This window comes from Canis aureus, chromosome 24, assembly GCF_053574225.1.
Source record: "Canis aureus isolate CA01 chromosome 24, VMU_Caureus_v.1.0, whole genome shotgun sequence".
Taxonomy (NCBI): Eukaryota; Metazoa; Chordata; class Mammalia; order Carnivora; family Canidae; genus Canis; species Canis aureus.
In genome coordinates, this window is record NC_135634.1 from 48,134,565 (window position 1) to 48,149,668 (window position 15,104).

Here is a 15,104-nt window from a genome sequence, read left to right on the forward strand (position 1 = left end):
ATGATGTCCACAGGAACTGCTTAAGAATGGAAAACATTTTTAGAGCCTTTAATAATAATAAAAAAAAATACCAAGGTACATTTGGTTCACTGGAAGAGAAGTCAGCCAGGGTAATTCTGGCTTTAAAGTAGAACGTCTTGGGGAGCCTGGCTGGCTCAGTCGGTGGAGCATGCGACTCTTGACCTCCGGGTTGTGCGTTCGAGCCCCATTTTGGGTGTAGAGATTACTTAAAAATAAAAATTAAAAAAAAAAAAGTAGAATGTCTTTTCGGATGTTTCACCTAGCTGACTTCTTTCCTTCCTTCCCTGCCTCCCTCCTCTTGGTCCTGTCCTTCCCCTCCCCCCTACTTCTCTTTCTTATCTATGGAGAATTATGTAAGTCCCCTTGATTTGAGAACTTCCTAATACATGTTGAACATGCAAGATACAGTCATCAAAATAAGTTTTTTTTTAAGATTGTATTTATTTGTTCATAAGGGACACACAGAGAAAGAGAGGCAGAGACACAGGCAGAGGGAGAAGCAGATGTGGGACTTGATGCCAGGACCCCGGGATCCCATCCTGAGCCAAAGGCTGACGCTCAACCCCTGAGCTCCCCAGCCATCCCTTGCACGAATTTCTTTCTTTCTTTCTTTTCTTTCTTTCTTTCTTTCTTTCTTTCTTTCTTTCTTTCTTTCTTTCTTTCCTTCTTTCTTTCTTTTTCTTTCTTTCTTCTTTCTTTTTCTTTCTTTCTTTTTCTTTTTTTTAAAGATTTTATTTATTTATTCATGAGAGACACACAGAGAGAGGCAGAGACACAGGCAGAGGCAGAAGCAGGCTCCGTGCAGGGAGCCCAACGTGGGACTCGATCCCAGGACTCAGGGGTCACGCCCTGGGCCGAAGGCAGGTGCTAAACCGCTGGGCCACCCAGGGATCCCCACCTGGCATGAATTTCTAGTGCCAGTTTATTTTCTACCTTTTCTGGTGAAGCTGCCATGTCATGTTCCGGATGAGCTGGAGGCAGTAAAGTACTGATATCATTGCTTTGTCTCTGTCGCACATGGGTCCAGGGTGACCGGGAGCACTGGACTAGAGGTACCGGCCACACGGCACGTGCTTGTGGCTGGTGGGGTGCGGTGGGGCTGCTTGTTCTGGAAGGTTCCATGACTGTGGAGGACACTGTGGGGACGGGGGTGGACCGGGAGGTGCTGGAGCTTCCGCCTGCCCTGGGGATGAACGAGCATCTCTCCCTCGACGCGGAGCTGAAGCCGGAGGAAGGCGGCCACGAGGGCCCCGGCCTGTGCAGGGCCCGCCCCGCGTGGGCCAGCTGGTCTCTCCCGCAGCCGCGCTGACAGTGGGGCTCCCGCTGGGCCCCGGGCGCCCGAGGGGAGGAGCCCGTCTTGCAGCCCCAGCCGAGCGGGCTCAGTCCCTGGGGTCAAAGCGATGAGCAAGTGGCTGACTCGGTGCGTGAGTGATGAAACCCGAGGAACCTTCTGGATTAGCTCTTCCGGTAACATCTCCACGCTCAGAGAAAATTCCTGGAGGTGAAAATAACGAAAAAGGAACCATTCCTCCAGGACAGCTATAGGGAGCCATCCGCGCTTCCCTGTGAGAATCGTGTGCCATTTGGGGAAAAAACGTGTTTGGGGAAATCTAATAATTGATCATCATTCATCAGAATTTTAGAAATATAAAGTCAGTATGTGGGGGCGGCTTGATGGCCTTTGGCTCAGGGCGTTGGTCCTGGGTCCTGGGATCGAGTTCTGCACCGGGCTCCCTGCAAGGAGCCTGCTTCTCCCTCTGCCTGTGTCTCAGCCTCTCTCTCTCTGTGTCTCTCATGAATAAATAAATAAAATATTTTAAAAAAGTAAAATCAGTATGTTTTAAAGGAGTTCTTTTTCCCAGACTCTAAAACATCTATAAATGTGAATGCACTTCACAAATACAACCTGACTGTTTTCCACGGTGGGTGGGACGGAGAGGGTGGCCGAAGACTCCGTCCTGTCAGGACAGCACGTCTGCTCAGGTTGTCGTTTGCAAAATGCAGTGAGGACAGGGTTCCCTCTCTCACCTACCCTGTACTCTTGCCCTTCTTCTTTGTTCTTATCAATAACATGACTTTGCTTTTCCACTTCTTACCTCTTTATCAGGCCATTTTCTTCTCAAAATAGTGCAATCATAACAACAGAAGGAACTATTTATTGAGTTCCTATGTTGGGCTGGCTTTGGACCTGGGGCTTTTCTATCTCTGCACTCAGTGGGGACGCCACCCCAGACCTCCAGAGTCCGAATCTGCAATTCAACAAGATCCTTCTCAAGCTGGAGAAGCCCTGCCTCCCATCAGGTCTCTCACTGAATCCTGACCCAACAAGAGGGGTGCAGATACTTGTACCTTCCAGCTGAGCAGATCACATCCGATTTCTGTTAAGTAACTGTTCTTGATTGGGGGCGGCCCCATCTCAAGGGTCACTGTGGGCTCCCGCCTGTCCTGCGGCGTGCTGCATGCCTCTCCGGGACAAAGCAATCTCCCCAGAGTCCCGCTGTGACCACATCACTCACCTGCTGGGTGGATCCTGATGGCTCCTCTGGTGGAGTTCAGAATCCCTAGTCTGGAAGCCAAGGCCCTCCCAATCTGCCCCATGCTGTCCCGTCCTTTCTTCTTTTCAGTTGCCAAAGCATGGGGACCCTCCCCTCCAGGAGGATGAATCTCTGTCCCCTCATCACGCCCTATACTTTCCTGCATGTTGCCATCAGCCTGGGTGGGGGTGTGAAGGGTCCCGAAGCCATGTGTACACAGGCCTTTTCTAGGTCAGGTGAGTTGTTTTGTCTTAAAGGGCAGGAGGTGGGCAGGGGGCACCTGGGTGGCTCAGTCGGTTAAGCGTCTGACTCTTGGTTTCAGCTCAGGTCATGATCTCAGGGTCAGGAGATCGAGCCCCACATTGGGCTCCATGCTCAGCAGGGCGTCTGCTTGAGATTTTCTCTCTCTCTCCCTCTGCGCTCCCCACTCTCTTTCTCTCAAATAAAAATAAAATCTTAGAAAAAAAAAAGGTGGGTCAGCTGAAGGTGCTAGGGGATGTGGTCCTATCACCCTCTTGGCCCACTGTGTTAAAATCAAGGCTCAGCTCCCTCCCTGCTCCAGGATGTCTGCCCTCACTGGGGGTAGGTCCCATCTGGGCCCTTCCACCTCCTCTGTAGGCTTCCTTACGGTGCACGCAATATCCTACCTGTGCTGCAGGGGTCACCGGGCTGCACACCTTCCAGCCTGAGACAATGGGAGGCACAGCTCGCCCTGGCCCACCCTGCTAGGTTTGTCTAAGCAGCACCTGGTGCTCGCTCAAAGTGCAAAACTGGACTCACTGCTCATCCTCAGAGAATGATCATCATGAGTTCTTATTCTAGGGGTAGGGGTTCCTAGGTGCCTTAGTCAGTTAAGCACCCAACTCTTGATTTTGGCTCAGGTCATGATCTCAGGGTCATGAGACTGACCCCCCTGTTGGGCTCTGCACTGAGTGTGGAATCTGCTTAAAATTCTCTCTGCCCCTCCCCCACTCATGCTTTCTCTCTAAAAAAATAAGGGATATTAATAGAAACTTTGAGGTCTGGTAAGGCCAACAGATCAAGAGACAACTGCCATTGAAAAGATAGTTTATTACTCACCATTCCCAAGAGAAGGGGCACACGGTACCATGGGGGGACATGGGGAAGCACCAGGGTTGCTTAGGAGGTTGGGGGAGGGGATGGGGACAGAAGCCACTATTGTGTTTTCCAGGGAAGGAACGACCAGGCAGGATAGTCGGGCTTAGGATCAGCTAGTCTGAGTAACTTCAGCAGGCTCTGAGATATCAGGGCTATCCCCACCTGTCTGGCACCGGGCCCCAGGACAGTTACGACAGGTGGTTAGTAGTTAGGAGAGGTGGTTAGTAGCCTAGTGAAGGAGGTGGTTGGGGGTGTAAGCTCTGGATTGGTTGGTTTGCATTTGAAAAGCATGTTTGAGGGTGAGTTGTTTGTTGTCTCTAGGAATTGGCTTACCCTGGGTGGGGACAGTCCCTCCAGGGTGAGCAAGGTCCCAGGTATCAAAGCACCAGAATACAGAAAAGGAAAGACGTGGTCTATACAGTCCTTGACCTCAGAACATCGCTCTTGTATGTGATGCTCAGGCTGGGCTGATGGCCAACCTCTACCAACCTGTCTCTTCCCGGCGTCTGGCTTCCTGGACTGCTGGCCGCAGCCGAATCAGCTGGGGTTTGGTGAGGGTGTCAGAGAGAAGACTCACAAGGGATCACAACGTTGGGCTCGCCATCCCCGGGATGTCCTTTGGGGAGTTCTGGACTGTAATGTGCTGGGAAGCACCAGGGGGCTCCTGGCGGGGGGCGTGTCCCTGTTACGGGAACAGGTGTCCTCTCTCAGTGTGGACATGCACATGTGCTGGGGACAGAGCCTTTCTAGGTGGCCAGGCTCCAGGAGGGGTGGGGTGTTCCTGAGAGGCAGAGAGTCTGCAGGCTGGGGGGCAGCATGGATGCTGGTAGCCCATGCAGGGAAAACAGGGGTACCTTTTAGTTCAGCTTCTGTCGAAGAGTACCTTCCGATACAACTACTAGGGTATCACAGCCTGGAGCCTTGCAAGCAACCCTGAGAGGCAGAAAGGCCTTGTATTACCCTTTCCCTCCCAAAGTGCCCGGGAGGCTCAGCAGGGTCTGTGCAACCACCAGGGGCCGTGGGAGGTGCCCTCCGGGTCTGCCCCTCGTCCTCACGGGCTTGCCTCCGCGCAAGCCTCCGCGGAGGGCAGCAGTGAGATCCGGAGCCTTGGTCCCAACGCTCTGGTTTTCAGTGCAAAACACCCTCTGGTTCCAAAAGGAGGTAATTTTGCAGGGACTCTGGCAACGGTAACAGGGGCACGAGGTGAAAGCACTTCTTGCCGAATAATTTCCGAATGGCACAGCGGCAGAGATGCTGCAGACAGCGCGGGGTGTGGGCCAAGGCAAAGAAGGACTGGTAGAAGGCCTGGTGCATCTGGAAGGAAGGCAGATGGGGTGTAAACTCAGGTGCTGGGCCGACGGCCCCAAGGCCCCAGGCAAGCAGCGCCCTCCACAGAGAGGGTGCGCATAGTGTTCGGAGGCGCACTTCCCGTGGGGTCCGAGGGAAGCCCGTCTTGGGTGGGGAGACAGCCCATATGGGTTATCTCCCATCCCGCTCTGCTCCCCGCACCGCCCAGTGCATCTGCTGTTGCGCAATAAGCCCCAACTCAAGTGAATGAGACACTTGGGGGGAAGTCTTCTGGAGGCTTCTGGGGGGATAAAAGGCCCTCCCTGTTTCTTAATCGACAGTGACTGCAGACTCTGTTGGGTCCCTGTGAGGTGCCTGCAGCTGCCTCGGCCACATCTAGGCTCTGGGGTGGGTGGGCAGAGGACACACAGGAGCAGAGCCTGTGGGCTCAGGTGCTCCCTGCACCCACCCTTCTCCAGTGGGATGGGGGCGTTACTCAAGCTCTGACGTTCCTCCAGCCGAGTGAGGGTCGGGGTTCTGCTCCTTGCAGCCAACAGCACCCCGAGCGCAACAACAGCTCTTGGCTGCGTGATTCCTCCAGAAGCGAAGCAGCAATACTCACACACACCTGCACTCGCCCTCTCCGTGCCCTTCCTCAGGTGCTCTGCACTTCCCGCCGCCCTGGGAGGACTGCGCACACGAGCAGAAACACAGCGGGGCTGCAGGGGCCCTGGGAGGACTGCGCACACGAGCAGAAACACAGCGGGGCTGCAGGGACGGGCCGGCTCCCTTACCTGAAATACTTCCTCAGGAATCACTTCCCTCCAGGACTCGGATACACGGAGCTGAGGGTAGGAGTTGAAGAGAGTCTCGATAACTGTGGGGGCCAGTGCACAGGTCTTCAGCACCTGGGTGGAAGCGGTGGGACACCAAGCTTACTGGGTTTGGGGTCCAGGTGGGGAAAGGGCCCGCAGATACGGGGGTTTGTGGGGGTCTCACCTTCTGGCTGTGGGACCTCACGATGCCACATGGGGAACAACAGCCCTCACCGTACGAGGACAGCAGGGCCATGGAGTTAGCTCCCAGACAAGCACAAGTGGGCGCTCTGGGAAGGGGCCTGGCCTAGCGTGGGGACGGCTGCACATCCCAAGTCTGGGCACCTTGCCTGGGCACCTTGCCCAGGAGGGGCTCTCCTGGCCCCTGGATGGCTGTCCAGAGCAAAGGAAGGAGGTTCTGCTGGGGGCCAGGTGTGGGGGGCAGTTTGGTCCAAGGTTGGTGCTCACCATTTCTCATGTCAACTTTCTAATATGTCGGGACACTGAGGGAGAATTGCTTTGTTGTCAAATTTCCCCCTGGCTTGGCCTCTCTATCTTATTTCCAGTCCCCACTGGCCAAGGATTCCGGTTGTCGTATTAGCAAATTTTACAAGTTCAGGTTCGTCAGTTTCATCATGAAGATGAGAGCACTATCTGCTTTTTAAAAAAATAAGTTTCTTGGGATGGTGAATGTCAATGAGCACAAAAGTAGGCCGGATGGTATGATGACCTCCAAGTACCCACCATCAGCCCATGGCCAGCCCTGCCCCATCCCACAGCCCTTCACCGCCACCCCCCATATTATTTTAAAGCCAATGCAATGTATCCTGTCATTTAATCTATAAATATTTCAGTGAGACTCTCATGGGGCACTTTAAGAGAAACACATCATTATAAGACTTGAGGAATTAACAAGTTTCTTAGCATCATCTAATATATGGCCAGTGTTTAAATTCACAGATTTCTCTTAAATGCCAATATATAAAAAACAAACAAACAAACAAAAAAGTTCTTTGAATGAGAACCCGAAGAAAGCCAGCAGGGTTGAGATTGGTTGATATGATCACTCACTTTTTTGTGTCATGTTACTTATTTGTTGAAGAAACTGGGTTATTTGTCCCAGGAGGCAACAAATAACAGGAGGTTATTTGTCCCACAGAGTTCCTCTGTGTTGGGATTTTGCTCACTGTATTCCCTGTAGGGTTTTGGAACACGATGCTCTTCTGCTTTTCATAAATTAGTGGTTGGACTTGGAAGATGGATCAAATTCAGATCTGATTTTGGGGAGGGGCAGGGCAACTTCATAGTCTTCTGTTTTTGAGGTTTAAGATTTACCAAGTGTTGTTAAAATTATTCTTAGTATTTCTTCATTGAGAAAACTGAGATTAAGCAATTTTCTTAAGATCAGGCACCAAATATCTAAGCGGACAATTAACAGGCAGGGCCATCAGCTGAGCTCACTGGGGCTCTCTGAACAGAAATAGAAGAATGATCTAAATCACTAAGTATGGTTGCTCCATTCACAACCTGCTGAGCTTCCTTCAGATATGAAATCCCTTTAAAAGATATCAAAATAAAACAGGAAATTAATATCTCTTTGCTTAGAGATAAGCACTATTAGCATTTTGTGTGTACTCACGTTTTCGCATTTAGACAAAAATTAATATATACGGTAAAAGTGGGCTGTTTTGCCTATTATTTTGAAACTTGATTTTTGTCCCCTCAAAATCAATTGTGAAGGGGCGCCTGGATGGCTCAGTGGTTGAGCGTCTGCCTTCAGCTTAGGTCGTGACCTCGGGGTCCCGGGATCGAGTCCCACATGGGGACTCTCTCTCTCCCTGTGTCTCTCATGAATAAATAAATAAAATCTTTAAAAAAAAAAAAAAAAAAGAAAAGAGAGTGCCTCTTTCCCCCTACCCGAATCACAATATGGCATATTTACTCTTGTTTTGGTCGACCATTTGTCTTCCTTTGTAAATTGCTAAATTACATCCTTGGCTCAGTTTTTCTACAATATGTTCATTTTTTTTTGCATTGATTTGTAGATATATTATTTTTCAGTCAGATAGTCATTTTTGCAAATGATAGCATTTTCTTCTCTCTGTATAAATATTTCACATTTATTTTTCTTGTCTTATTACATTGACCAGAGCTATAAAGTCCAATGTTACAGATTTATTTATTTTAGGGAGAGAGAGAGAGAGAGAGAGAGAGAGAGAGAGAGAGAGAGAGAGAATGTGAGTGAGGAGGGGGCACAGGGAGAGAGTCTTCAAGCAGATTCCCTCCCGACCAGGGGCTTCATCTCAGGACCCTGAGATTATGACCTGAGCCAAAACCAAGAGTTGGATGTTTAACTGAATGAGCCGCCCTGGGGCCCCTAAAATTCAATGTTAAATAACAATATTGATAGCAGGTTTCATCATCTTATTCCTAATTTTAATAAGATTATCTCTAATGTTTTGCCATAAATACAACCTTGGATATTAGTTTCAGATAGATAATCTGTTCTAAATTAAGGAAGTATATTTCTAATCTTAAAAATTACTACAAATTTAAGGATTTAATTGTAATTTTTGCCTTTTTCTAACCAAGTTGATACAGGATTTCCTTATATTGACCCATTTTTGTCTTCATGGCACAGACTCTCTTTTACTATTCCACATAAAATGGTAGGTTCAATTTGCTAAGATTTCTGTATTTAAGAACTAAATGTGGTTTGTCATTTCATTTTTTAAGCTACTTTTGTTAGGTTTTAGTATCACTTTATGTCAACTAGTCAATTTAGAAAATTTCTATCTTTTTAACATCCTGGAAGATTTTAAAAGTACATACTTATTGGAATTAAGAAGGCACAACAGATCTTGCATTTAACATTGTCTAAGCCTGGCCTGAAGCCGCATGTAATAATTTGATATTTTCACTTCCTTCCATGATTATTGGTCTATTTTGTTTCGATTTTTTCTTCTTCTTTTTTTAGGATTCTATTTATTTATTTGAGAGAGAGAGAGAGAGAGGGAGAGAGAAAGAGCACAGCAGGGAAGCAGCAGAAGGAGAGAGAGAAGCAGACTCCCTGCTGAGCAGGGAGCCTGACGTGGGTCTCAATCCCAGGACCTTGGGATCATGATCTGAGCCCAAGGCAGATGCTTAACCGAATGAGCCACGCAGGCACCCTGATTTCTTCCTTTTTTAAAAAAGATTTTATTTTTAAGTAATCTCTATGCCCAATGTGGGGCTTGAAGTCACAACCTTGAGATCGAGAGTCGCATGCTTCACTGACTAAACCAGCCAGGCATCCCTTGAATTCTTCTTGAATCAATTTTAAATCCATATTTCCCTGGAAAACAATCTTAATTTTATGTTATTCATTTTTTTAAAAGATTTCATTTATTTATTCATGAGAGACACAGAGAGAGAGGCAGAGACACAGGCAGAGGGAGAAGCAGGCTCCATGCAGGGAGCCGGATGTGGGACTGGATCCTGGGACTCCAGGATCACTCCCTGGGCCGAAGGCAGGCGCTAAACCACTGAGCCACCCAGGGATCCCTATGTTATTCATTTTTTTAAAAATCTAATTCCAGTATAGTTAACATACAGTGTTATATTAGTTTCAGGTGTACACTATGGTGATTGAACAATTCTATACATTACTCAGCGCTCATCATGATAATTATTCTATTAATCCTCATCAACTCTTTCACCCTTCCCCCCACCTGCCCACTGGTAACCACCAGTTTGTTTTCTATAGTTAGGGGTTTTGTCTCTTGGTTTGTCTCCTTTCTTCTTTGTTCATTTGTTGTTGTTTCTTAGACTCTACATATGAGTGAGATCATATATATAGCATTTGTCTTTCTCTGACTGACTTATTTCACTTGGCATTACAGTCTCTAGATCCATCCATGTTGTTGCAAATGGCAACAATCTTCATTTTAAACAAATTTAGCATTGCATATGTATCCATCAGGGTTCCAGTAGGAAACAGATGACATGTTGATATAGGATTGTTCCAGGATAATTTTTTAAAAATTTTTATTGATTTTTATTATTTTATTTTATTCTATTTTTTTGATACAGGGGCTGTTTAGCCAGGTGTGAGTACAGGCGATGTCAAGGGACAGTGGACTAAAGTGGAGCTGGAAGCACAGGTATTTCCACCTCTGGGCCTGAAGATTGGAGAGTTGGGTGGGCTATCAGGAGTAGTGACCTTGGGTTGGGGACATGCAACCAGCCTGAGGCAGTGAGGGGCCCACGTGGAGACACCCTCTGACTTCATGCCCCTTTGCCCACTGTCTTCTGGAGACTGTACTGGTGAAACCCAGGAAGGCAGAGGGCCCAGAACCTTCTCAATGTGTCCAAGCAGATGGAGAGTAAATCTGGATGGGGAGATACCCTCACTATATCGAGGAGTAAGCATCCTTTTTCATTTGAAATTCACTATAATTGTATTTTTAATGTTCTTCCTTGTTTAGTCTTGCTGGAATTTCTTTAATTTGTTTTTTTCGAGGAATCCCCTGTTGGATTTTGTTGACCAGTTCTCTCTTAAAATATTCTAAACTTTTTTAAAAAACGATTTTACTGGGGTCCCTGGGTGGCTCAGCGGTTTGGCGCCTGCCTTCCGCCCAGGGCCTGATCCTGCCAGCCTCGGGATCGAGTCCCATGTCGGGCTCCCCGCATGGAGCCTGCTTCTCCCTCTGCCTGTGTCTCTGCCTCTCTCACCCTCTGTGTATCTCATGAATAAATAAAATCTTTAAAAAAAATATTTTACTTATTTATTTTGAGAGAGACAGAACCCCAATGAGGGGCTCTATCCCAGGACCCTGAGATCATGACCTGAACTGAAGGCAGATGCTTAACCGACTGAACCACCCAGGCGCCCCTAAAATATTCTAATCCATTAATTTTTGCATTTACTGTTATTAATTCCTTTGCCTGTTTCTTTCTGCCTCCTTGGATTGACTGCTCAGTTAGTTTAGTAACATTTTTTCCCTCCGAGTCATAATACAAGCAACTTTTAAAATGGTGTGGATTTTCCTTTGAACATAGGTATGGTCATAGCCATACGTTTTGAGGCACAGTGTTCTGTCTTTCTTAACTATTCTGCAATTATATAACTATTTTTTTAAAAAAATATTTTATTTATTTATTCATGAGAGATACACAGAGAGAAGCAGAGACATAGGAAGAGGGAGAAGCAGGCTCCCTGCAGGGAGCCTGACGTGGGACTCGAATCCAGGACCCTGAGATTACGATCTGCGCTGAAGGCAGATGCTCAACAAACTGAGCCACCCAGGTGCCCCTCATTTTATTCTTTATGGTTTTTTATGCTCATTTCTTTTGTTGTCTGATTTCCATTTCACAGGTTTGTATTTTTATATTTTGGAAGCACGTATCCTTCCAAACCACCATTAGGTGGTTACCTTCAAAATAAAAAATAATGGCTTATATTTCCTAAACATCAACACTGTATCTTTTGTGTTCTAGACATGGCATTGTCTCTACTCTCCTGTTCCTCTCATAACCAATTCTTCTCTTTCCTTAATAACATCTAGAGTTGGGATCCCTGGGTGGCTCAGCAGTTTAGCACCTGCCTTTGGCCAGGGCGTGATCCTGGAGTCCCAGGGTCGAGTCCCGCGTTGGGCTCCCGGCATGGAGCCTGCTTCTCCCTCTGCCTGTGTCTCTGCCTCTCTCTCTCTGTCTGTGTCTATCATGAATAAATAAATAAAATCTTAAAAAAATAACATCTAGAGTTTTAGTCCCAGATTGCCATTATTACAAGATTGTATTTTATGTTATGTATCTCCTTCAGAAATAATTTTTGGTAGTAGCATTTAGTTTTACAACCTGCCTTTTAACTACTAAAGTTATTTCTCTTTCACTGGGTGGTTTGCTCACCCCCATCCAGGAAGCCATGCATCCCAGATATTTACCAAACTCTTACCAGAAGTTGGGGATATTGTTACATCTGCATGATACAGTGGCAAGCTCTGCCTTCACAGAATTTTACTGTCCCAAATAAAAGAAAATGACGATAGAAAACAGGTGCCACAGTGTCATGGAGGGGGAATCACAACGTACTAGAAATGGTACCTAAGTCGGATATGGATTTGCTATGGGTGGTGAGTTGGTCAGGGGAAGATTTCTGCAGGACATGACATTGGACCCAAGACCTGGCTAAGGAGGAGGAGTCACAAAAGTATGGAGGGTTCTGAGGACAAGAGTGTTCCAGGTGGAGAAAACAGTGACCAAACCTGGAGGTGAGCAGGAGCTGAAAATGTTGGCGGACATGACCTTGAGGACACAGTGGAGCCCTGGGGGACTGCACCTCGGGGAGTGACAGGATCAGATTTTAATTTCCAAAGCATCACCATGGCTACAGCGCTGAGAACAATTTCCGGGGCAATATTGGAGGCTGGGAGGCCAGCCCAGGGGACATTTCCACAGCCTAGGATGGATGGGTGGTAGCCAAAACTCTACTGGTGGCCACCAGGATGGAGAGAGGAGGAAGATCCCGAGAGACCGTTAGGAGGTGGAGTTGAGGGCATTTGCAGGCTTGAGTTTCCCATCCCTGGGATGGGCTTTCCCCTCACCTCTTCCATCCCACCGGCCTTCAGCAGCCCGCCCTGGCTAAGAGCACTGATGGCTGCTACCTCGGGTGGTCAGTGCTCTGCCTCGGCCAGGCTGGGTCGGCCACATCTCTGTGACATGTTCCTCACTTCGTGTCCAGGAAGCCATGCTCTCATTCCACCTCCTTCACTGACTCCTCTTGTTTCCTCGGTGGTCTTCTCATCTCTCTCTCTCTTCTTGACATTGGAACACCCCTTAACCAGCTCTCCTTCCTCTTCTTTTTCTGTGTATTTTCACTTCCTGGTGGTCCCATCCAGTCTCCTGGCTTTAAGGACCATCCGTAGGTGAAGATGTGGTACAAGTGCACAATGGAATGTTGCTCAGCCATAAAAAAGATGGAAGTCCGGTTCCTGGGTGGCTTAGTGGTTGAGCACCTGCCTCCAGCCCAGGGCGTGATCCTGGGGCCCTGGGATCGAGGTCAGCATCGGGCTCCCTGAATGGAGCCTGCTTCTCCCTCTGCCTGTGTCTCTACCTCTCTCTTTGGGTCTCTCATAAATAAATAAATAAATAAAATCTTTAAAAAAACCCAAAAGATGGAAGTCTTGCCATTTGCAACAACATGGATGGAGCTGGAGTGTATAAAGCTGAGTGAAATAAGTCAATATACCATATTACCTCACTATAGGTAGTATTTAAGAAACAAAACACATAACAAGAAAAGAGACAAACAAAAACCCAGACCTTTAGCTCTAGAGAACAAACTGGTGGTTACCAGAGGGGAGGGTGGGCAATGGGTGAAGTAGGTGAAGGGGATTAAGGGTACACTCATCGTGATGGGCTCTGAGGAATGTCCAGAATTGTAAAATCTACTCTATCGTACACCTGAGGCCAATATAACACTGGGTGTTAATTATACTTGACTAAAAATCAATAAATACCATCCACATGCCACCAGTGCTCAAAATGTATCTGCAGGTCAGTCAAATCCTTCCCTCAAGTTCTGGGCTGGAAGAGCCAACTGCTTACTTGGTATCAAAACAACCCCCAAGTTCTTATTCTACCCACAACCCACAACCTTCCCAGCTCAGCCGACAGCAAATCCATCTTCCCAGCCCCTCAGGCTGAATGCCTTGGAGTCATCTTTGACTCGTCTCTTTCTCTCCAATCGCACATCCGATCTGCCAAGATATCCTGGTGGCTCCACCTCCAAAAAACATCCAGAATCAGAGCCTTTCCCTTGTGCTCGCCGCCAGCACCCCTCACGTGGATCCTGGCAACAGCCTCCTAAGTCGTCCCTCTACTTCCGCACTCCTCCTCCTGACATATTTCCTCAGCACAGAGGCCAGAGGGTCCCCATCAAATGTCAATCAGGTCCTGCCACTCTGCTCAAAACCCTCTGATGGCCAAAGTCGTGACGGTGCCCTCCAAGGCCCCACACCATCTGTGCCTCTCCTCCACCTCTGGTCTCATCTCCTACTGTCACCAGCTCTCTCCACCATCAGCCATACTGGTCCCCTTGTTCTGCACACAGGTCAGGCCCACTCTGGCCTCAGGCTGCATACTGGGTCGGCTGGTCCCTTCTCCCCTGGACCCCTGCAATGCCAATGCCCTCACCTCTCTCAAGTCTTGAGCCAAAGCCACCCACCCTAGCTACTGAGCTTAAAACTGCAACTGCCCCCCTTCACCCCCACTTTCTCTCTCTCTCTAGTCTTTATCACTTTATTGGCCCATTTATTATGTTCATTGTTTAAAGCTTGTCTTCCCATTAGAATGTAAGTGCTATGAAGGCAGAAATATTTCCCCCCCTGAACTGTCCACTCATGTATCCAAAACACCTAGTATGTTGCTGACACATAGTTGGTGCTCAATTAATATTTGTTGACTAAATAATCAAATAAATAGAAGTATTTTTTTGATGCATTAGGAAGGTCTTTTTTTTAAAAATGATTTTATTTATTTATTCATGAGAGACACAGAGAGAGAGAGAGAGAGAGAGAGAGGCAGAGACACAGGCCGAGGGAGAAGCAGGCTCCATCCAGGAAGCCCGACGTGGGACTCAATCCTGGGATCACGCCCTGAGTTAAAGACGCTCAACTGCTGAGCCACCCAGGCGTCCCATGGAAGGCAAGTCTTATGAGCCCCTGATATCTAAAAAGGTCTTAGTTTTGCCATCAAAATGAAAACCATCTTGGCTAGCACCTAAACTTTTTCTTTAAAGATCTAAAGATGGTATTTCCTTGTCTTATGATAATATAGTAGCAGAGAAATCAGAGTCCAGCCTGAGTTTTATTACTTTATGAATAATCTGTTTTCTCTTCAGATAGTTTGCAAGATTTTTTTCATGGTTTTTCAGAACACTTTTGCTAGAACTTATATGGGAATGTGTCTCCCAGGATGCCTGGCTGATAGAGCGTGAAACTCTTGATCTTGGGGTTGTAAGTTCAAGTCCCATGTTGGGAGTAGAGAGTACTTAAAAATAAAATCTTAAAAAAAAGAAAAAAAAGAAGAAGGAATGTGTCTCCCATCACTGATTTGCAGAGAATATCCATTCAACTTCTAGGAGTTAAGACTTCTAGGGCAGCTAAGTTTTCTTCTATTATGTTTTTGATTACCATTTCTGATCCATTGGCTCTAGGCTCTTCTTCAATAGTATCACTTTTCCGTAGGCTAGCTTTCTACCCTCTGCTCTTCATGACCACCACTTTCTCTTCTAGTTTCTTGGTTTTGTTTTTTTTTCTCCTGCACTTAGGAAGAGCTTTTAACATTA

The 15,104-nt window shown here is 47.4% G+C and overlaps 1 protein-coding gene across 1 annotated transcript in view; it reads right to left on the bottom strand.

Moving 5' to 3' along the window:
* Positions 1-3,606: 3,606 nt before the first annotated feature.
* ASB18 (ankyrin repeat and SOCS box containing 18) overlaps positions 3,607-15,104 on the bottom strand; it is a 61,084-nt gene continuing 49,586 nt past the window's right edge. The window contains exons 6-7 of the mRNA XM_077869336.1: positions 5,756-5,869; positions 3,607-4,988 (exon numbers count right to left, since the gene is read on the bottom strand). Coding sequence (XP_077725462.1) covers positions 4,803-4,988; positions 5,756-5,869 — 300 coding nt within the window. The 3' untranslated portion in view covers positions 3,607-4,802. The remainder of the gene's footprint in view (positions 4,989-5,755; positions 5,870-15,104) is intronic.